Source organism: Phaseolus vulgaris, chromosome 7 (genome assembly GCF_051622355.1).
Source record: "Phaseolus vulgaris cultivar YP4 chromosome 7, ASM5162235v1, whole genome shotgun sequence".
NCBI lineage: Eukaryota > Viridiplantae > Streptophyta > Magnoliopsida > Fabales > Fabaceae > Phaseolus > Phaseolus vulgaris.
In genome coordinates, this window is record NC_143504.1 from 2,663,281 (window position 1) to 2,671,571 (window position 8,291).

At 30.1% G+C, this 8,291-nt stretch overlaps 1 protein-coding gene across 1 annotated transcript; it reads right to left on the bottom strand.

The window, feature by feature from the left end:
- Positions 1-1,871: 1,871 nt before the first annotated feature.
- On the bottom strand, positions 1,872-3,239 carry LOC137828064 (uncharacterized). Its single transcript, XM_068634483.2, has 3 exons — positions 2,507-3,239; positions 2,309-2,386; positions 1,872-2,208 (listed from the first exon to the last, which is right to left on the bottom strand). The coding sequence occupies exons 1-3, from the start codon at positions 3,212-3,214 to the stop codon at positions 2,203-2,205; spliced, it is 792 nt and encodes a 263-aa protein (XP_068490584.2). The 5' UTR covers positions 3,215-3,239; the 3' UTR covers positions 1,872-2,202.
- Between the last annotated feature and the right edge of the window lie 5,052 nt (positions 3,240-8,291).

Below are 8,291 nucleotides of genomic sequence, written 5' to 3' on the forward strand. Positions count from 1 at the left end.
TATCACTTCAAACAAATTTAAGAAATATGTTAAATATGTTTTTTTATATATTATAATGCAAAATTAGTTTTTTACTTTTAGTCTAAACTTTACACTTCTTAAATATTTATAAAATAAGTTTTTATTGATTTTTTTAGTTTAGAAAATAAATTTTTAATTATATTATAACATTATAATATCTATGCATTATAATATCTATGACGTATAAAATATTTTAACTTCCTATTTCACATTTTTAAGTTAAAAAAATTGAAAATACTCTTTCTAATAGATCTAAATTTTAAATTAAAAACCAAAATAATTTTTTTTTAAAAATACATAGCATATATATCTGTGTTGTACAAAAAATTGTTATGGTAAATTGTTGTACAAAAAATTGTTATGGTAAATTGTTGTACAAAAAATTGTTATGGTAAATTGTTGTTGGGTTTTACCTTGTACTCCTTTGTTGCCAACAGTATGTTTTAAAAAATCTTAAAATTAAGTGTTGTATTTTTTTACCATATTTTATTCCTAAGCAATTTTGTTATTTATCTTTCTTTATGACATCAACAAATCTTGTACACATTCTCTCTCCCTCTATACAAACAGATTTTAATAAATTATTCACAGACTAAACTGATTGAACCTTAACTCAACATGTGTTGAAATTAATTCTACTTTTGGATTTTAGATGCATACACATAAAGATTACTCACTCTTCACCTAACCATCTTTGATCCCATTTCACAAAGACAAGTCACAATATATGACGTTGGCAGCGTGCAGACATGAAAAACTAGGACTCTGAGGAAGTTGAACAAAACCATGATCACCGGGCCACCATGTAGGCTTTATGTCCATGTATGCTAAGTCACAGTGCTTCATAACGCGTCTTTTTCTAAATAACACCTTTACGGACAAGATTCCCATTTCCAACACCAATGTAGGATCATGCATTTCCAACACCAATGTAGGATCATGCAAGGTTGACTTCTAAATTCTTTTCAACTCATAAATAAACTTTTGTATATATTAATGCAACAGTAATTTCATACATAATAAATCACAACATGCACAACTATACAACTTCACCCAAGTGATTCAGTGTTTGCCTGACAAAACACTGAATTCAGTTCTTCTTTCTACAAGCAAGACTTGTGACTGCAATAAATTACATTCAGTTATATCAGAATCAATTCTGCATTACTTCTAAACAAATGGAGAACTATGACAATGAAAATGTTGTTCTCGAGTCCTAGGAAAATTATCCGTGCTTTGCAGTTTAAAGCTCTAATGGTGAGACTGAAAGACTATCTTCATTGGTAGATATAGAGAGCAGAGAGGTTCAGCTGCACAATCTTTACCTCAACAGGTGAAGCATTTTAGCCAAAATATGTGCTTTACAGTGTTGAATCCGTGGCCTGCATAGCTAGTTGACTTATCATTTCGCAGTAAATGCAATTATGAATGTGAGGGCTGATTTATGAAAGGTTTGAAGAGATACATTAGAGATGTGTTGCTTGGTTTTAAATGATTAGCCGATATTCATCTCATCAAATGTTAAATATGCTGAGAGGTTTTCTTGGTGCCGTTTGGATGGTGGATGGACCTGCATTCTAGCCTCGGCAATGGATAAACAGTTGGCTATCTTGTGGCTAGAATAGCACTGCACTCGATGGATAGAACTGCATTCGTAGTAGTTACAGTACCACTAAGTATAACTCTTGTTACAGAGGAAACCACATAAACCATGGCTCTATTCCATGATTCGGAAAGGAGAAAAGCCCTAACAAGGAGAAACAGAATCCATCCCAATCTCACAAGCACGGCCAAATTTAAACAGTGTGAACAAAAATAATCAGAAAGAAGAGATTGAGTAAACTTAGATCTCAGAAAATAAGCTCCATAATCTAGAATTTCAAATTAAAGTTTAAAGTGCCAACAATATAACTTCATCCTTGAAGCTAGTACACACAGCCTCAAAAGCAAAGTAGTAAACCATATGTGATTTGGAGCAATCATCACTGTTCAGAGTATTATTCTATAAACAAAAGAATGAAACTATATTTCTGAAGTTGAAAAGCAACATTGAAATCAACAAAGGCAAGCATCAACTGCTCCTGGGAAACACCACCAAATCCATCCATCCATGAAATCCCCCATCAGCCTCATATGCATCCTCCGCAGCCAACAACAAAATGCCTTTCGCCAGCCTCAACGCTACCTCTGCCAAATCAAATCCCACACACAAAATACAAATCACAATCCAATCAATCAACCAAACAAACAAAAAACAGAAAAACTTCGGCAAAAACTTTATACATACCTTGCCAGTTTCAGCTTCCTCAGGAACCTTGTAGCAATCAGCACTAACCTCCGACAACCACTGACCAGGGAAAAGGGTCTGCAGCACAAAACCAAACTCAAGACTTGTTTTTTTTTTTTGATACTGACAACATGATAAAATCGAAAGGGTTCAAGGAATGATATGAGATAACACAACGTAATGAATTGATCAGCTTACATCCAATTGCTTCTGAGCGTTTCTGGGGCGCTTCTTGGGCCGGCGGGGAGGCCGGTGGCCCACCAAATTCATGAAATCATCCTCAATCTCCTTCTTCGTCAGCGTCATAGAAAACTTCGCCGGCCGCTCGTCTTTCTCCGGCGACCCTCTTAATTTCGGTGACTTTCCGGCGCCGGAAAGGCTCCTCAACGGCGTAAACGACGTCCCGACCCCGGCCTTCCTCTCGTCAATCTTGACCGCCACGGGAGCCCTCCGCGTCCGCAGATTCCACGTCCTGACTTCAGAAGCCAACGGCTGCGCCTCCTCCTCAACCGCCACCGTCACTGACGGCGCGTCGTCCATGATAACATCATTGTCCTCCTCGACGACCTCCTTACCGAGAATCGCGTCCTTCATCCTATCAGCCTCGGTTTTGAGATCGAGCATGAGCTTCTCCCTGACGGCGTCGATCCCCTCGTCGCCGAGGAATCGCGGCCGCTTGAGACGCAGTCGCGCGTCGGCATTTCCAGGCGGCGGGGGGTCGAATTCCCGCGGCGCCGGAGATCGCCGATCTCCGGCGTCAGTGGAGGAGTCGGAGCCCAGTTTGGTGCAGCGGAGGTGGCGCTGACTCCCCCACTTCAAACAGGGTAACATGAAATTGTGAAGAGGCTTCGATCTCTCGGGTCCCATGGCCATACTCTCTCCTTCCTCCGAACACGTAAACACCATTTAATCCAAACACAACCCCAAAAGGAAAAAAAAAAAAAAAACAGCGACAAGTGTCTTGCTTTTCTTCTTCTTGTTGTTCTTCAGCAGAGCCCAAGCGAGAACTTTCGAAGCTGAGAAATTGAACCCACGCGAAAGCCGCAAGCTTTTGGTTTGGGTTTCGCACTTTCGCGAGTTTCGCTTCGTTGCATAGTCGCCGGGAAACGCAAACTCTTATTTATATAACTCTGAAACAAAGAAAGAACGAAGCGAGGCGGTTTTAACGTTCGGGTTCGCCTTCTAGGCTCAACGCTAACCTGCGCCGCGATGCGTTGCCTACTTATACATACCTCTTTTTTTCCTTTCTTTTTTTCCCTTTTTTCCCGGGTTAAATACCTCGTTTATTTTAACTCACGCTCCGCCGTTCGTTTTTGCGATTTCGAAATGGTGTGATTCGATCGAGGCCGTTCATTTTGTTTCTCTGTGTTTTGGATTAAAATTTGATTTGCGTGTTGTGCTAGGTCAATCGGACCATTGATTTTGGGTTCTTGGTGGTCAAGGATTTGAAAGGATGAGAATTAATATACCGTCACCAACATTATCTTTTTTTTTTATATCAAGTTTTTATATTAGGTATCACCATGAAATTTCACATCTCAATTAGATCTTCAAGTAACCATAATCATCTGTTATAATAAAAAAAAGTATTATAAAAAAATACAAAAAATTATGAGATGATTAAACTAAAACTCATGTTAAAAAAAACGAAACATAAATAAACTATACTTATAAAAAATTCCTAATAATAGACTTGGTGAAATCCTATTATATGAATGAAATAGATCTCTATGAATAAATACTAAATTAGTCAATTTATCTACACACATATTCCCTTTGCGAAAAATATGAGTAATTCTAAACTTTATTTTGCCTCAATAATTGAGACAAATGTTCTATTGATTACGAAACACCTACAGAACCGTAGTTCTAAGAGAAAGTGCCCAACTAACCAGGAAAGAATCACAATGTTATACATTAATAAGACTCATCTTTTGAATTTTATTCATAACATATATATAATTTCATAAAACTCAAAAAAAAAAGTATAAATACCAATAAATACATAAAAAAAATACTAATAAACTCTCTTACACTCAGACAGAAAATACACCAACATTTTTAATTTAACATTTTAATCAATTCGAGTGAAAAAGATAGAATATAGTTTGGTTCGTGTGGGATCGATCCACTTCGTTTATACTTTGAATGAAATAAGATAAAATGCTTTTTTTTTACATAGAGATGAAATGTTATATCCAGAATATGACTTCAATATGTTGATAGGTTGTTAATGTAATTTAATTGAATTTGAAATACCAACCAAACACTGTGAAAACTAAATTATAAATAAGTATATTTTTTTTAATCATAACATTCACAGTCCACATCAATCATAATATAACCATAAATACTATTATTTTAATATATTTTTTTTATATTCTTTAATTACAAATTACCTTTTATTATATATATTTATTTTTAAATTTATTACATATTGTATACAGCTCTAAGACTTATCAAATCATTATTTTCCTTTTTTTTTCTTCTCTGCATGTAAAGTAGCATCAATGAAGATTAAATTTAACACTTTGTACATTTAAGTTTGACCTTAAAATAAAGTATGAAGTGTAAAAAAGTTCTAATTTTAGTAAAGGGAAGGAACATTGGTAAAGATAATTCTTTAAGTAAGGATTAAAATATATAGTTTTTTAATGTCGATTAATATGAAAAAATTATACGGTAAAAGGATTAATTTTTAATTTAATGGTACATGTTCTAATAAAGTTGAAGAGAGCATTCTAACACAATATTTTTATAAACGATTTTGAAATAGTGAACATCGTATCATGATTTTTTTTAAAGGAATCTTATCATGATTATTATAATTATTTCCTTGTTTTTTAAATTCAAATATTCCTCATTATAACGTACCTTTAAACAGGTTAATATAATATTTTGTTATGTATATATATTTTTTAAATAAGTAAAATCATATATTATTAAATAACTTTGTTTTTATTAGAAAAGTTATTGAAAATGCATTTGTTGATATGATTTAAGTGTTTTCATATATAAAAGAAAAATCTATTATTTAACAAAACAAACTTAGTTAAATATATTTAAAAATAAACTTGTGTATCCTTATTAAAAATTACATATTATTTATAGATGTGTTCTCACCTCAAATTACGATTTTGTTTTAAAAGGTGTTTCTTAATAAAGAAAAATATATATAAATTATTTTACATCTCAACTTCTTAACTTAGTATATCAAAATAAATAGAAAATTAAAAGAACCATAGAAAAGAATAATTTAATGTTATGTAATATAAGATGAAGACATTATATTTGGGAATCAAAACACAATATCTCCATCTTCCATGTTTTCCATTCATCTCAAAATTATCTTCAGAAGGAGATGGCTTAATTCTTGCTTATGAGTAAAGTTGTGTTTAAAGCTTAAAAAATAATATCATATCTTAAAAAATAATTTAACTTAATTCAAATTTATAAAATTAATTTATAAGATAAAATTTATATAATTTATATATTATAAAATATTTTTATTTCTAGTATAGTTAATGTAGGATTTTCAACAAAATATATATATATATATATATATATAAAGATTTATATTTTGATAAAATTCAATGTATGAGCAACTTGAAGTAACCATATTGATTTAGGTGTATGCCAAGGATTATATTTTTATAAAATACAGTGTTTAAGGGATTTGAAAAATATAAAGAGAAAAATAAAAATAAAAGTTAAAGGAGAAATATAAAAAAATTAAATCAGTAATAAAGTATATAAATATATAAAAAGTAAACAAAATAAAGAAATAGAGATAAAAGTAGGAAAAAAAACAGTAAATGACAAAGGCATAAAAATATATAAAACTACAAGGAGATAGTTGAATAGTTCATGTGTAGTGCGAGAATTTGTAATTATAGAAAATATGTTGAGATTGTGTTTTACTAAATCACTATCAAACAATTTACTACTCAAATTATATCAATCTTTCAAATCTTAAACAACTCAAACTAAATAAATTGGTTTTTATTTCAATCTAATGATAATCATAATCCAATAACTAACTTATAATTGAAGGGTTTAGCAAATTTATGGGTAAATGAATATAAAAAAATCATCATGTAGTATCTTTTTCTCCTTGAATATTCTTCAGTTTATATCCCCTTTTCAGTGATTCTAGCTTCTTAAATAATTTTTGTTTATATAGATTGATTTAAAAGGTTCGAGTATAATACTTCATAAATTAATAAAAAACTTTTTATAATCTGGGGAGATTATTGTGATGAAATCTTCTTGTGGAACTGAAAGTGAAGGGAGCTTAACTGGTTAATGATTGTTTGCTAGTTCTAGTTTACAAGTATTAAAAACAACTTTTTAAGTCTAAATATCAAATCTAAAAAAGTTAGCTAGAGACCTGTTTAAAAAAAGCGTTTGAATATTCTTCCAAGATCAGGAAACAATAATCTGGTTTCGTTGTGATTAAAATCAAATAAATAATAAAAGAAAAAGATAAACTTAAAAGTATTTGATAAAATATTAAGTTTATTAACTTATACTTTATTTAGAAAGAGGATTTTTATTGATATAATAAACTTTTATCTATTTTTTTTAGAGTTCTTTTTTAATAGTTTTTTTTAGACTTTGTTGTAGGTTTATTTTTAATTAGATATTGTTAAACCTTTATATTACTTTATTGTAATTGCAATGAGATTGATAATAATTTAAGAGCTCGGTAAAAAATAATTATACATTATATTATGTATATAATAAAATGTATTTTTAAATAAGTAAAATCCAGACTTGTTTAAGTCTCATCAATCCACTACAAAAAGAAATCTTCCTTAGCTACCACCAAAATCGGTTGCTAAAGCTATAAAATCGGTCGCTAATTTGGTGACAAAAATAAACAATTTCATTTAGCGACCAAAAGATAATTGGTAGCTAAAAATATAAAAGAAATTTGGTCGCTAATTCGGTGGCAGAATTTAGCAAATTCATTTAGTGAGTGAAAAAAATTGGTCGCTGACAAATAAATAGTTTCGATCGTAGATATAATTATTTTTTAATTTTATTTTGCTACTTTCATCTTCGGTTGTTGTTTCGGTCGCAACACTAACAAAACTCATCAACACTTCATTCAGTCACTATTTCAGTCACAGATTTGACACTAAGAGTGGTCGGTGACTATTTCAATCTCAAATAGCGACCACTATTTTTCGGTTGTTAAATTTGGTGACTAAATCGTTATTTTCTTGTAGTGATCTAACCTATTTGTATTTTTATTTATAAGAGGAATTTCTATATTTTGATAATATGTTATCTCATAGAACTATTATTTTAATGTGTATCCGTAGCACATATATTGTTATTTTACTTAATAATGTAATGTTTTATTATTAAAAACTAGTTATGTACAAGAGTTTTCATAAAATAATATTTTTAAAGAGATTAAATTGCTTGGAGAAGCAATTAATAATCTACTTTTAAACTTTTGATATGAAAGAGTTGTTCTTATAACATATCCATGTTAGAAATGTTGTATGTTTTAAAAAGCATCACAATTCTTTATCTAAACACTTGGAAACAATTTACAAAATAAACTTTAACTTATATTTTTGTTTTTTTTATTACGATAACAACTCATGCAGAAGTATATACTCCAGTTCCATCCTTTCTTCATTTATTACCTCACAAATAAAACATAAAATACTAAATCCCTAATAGTTCCCTGTGTTTTTTTTATAGATATATTATACCATCAATTTGAAAAAGAGTATAACCAGTAATCTTATTTAACAAAAGATAAAGATGTAAATAAAATAATATTTTATATTTAGTATGAAAAGACAAGTAATTTAAAATAATTATAGTAAAATAATTGAATAAATTTTATATAAAACATAATTTAATATTTATCAAATTATCGCCAATTTATCAAACACGTCAAATTTTTATATTTTATTTTATTTTATCAGTCTAATATATATTTATATATCAATTTCTGTCA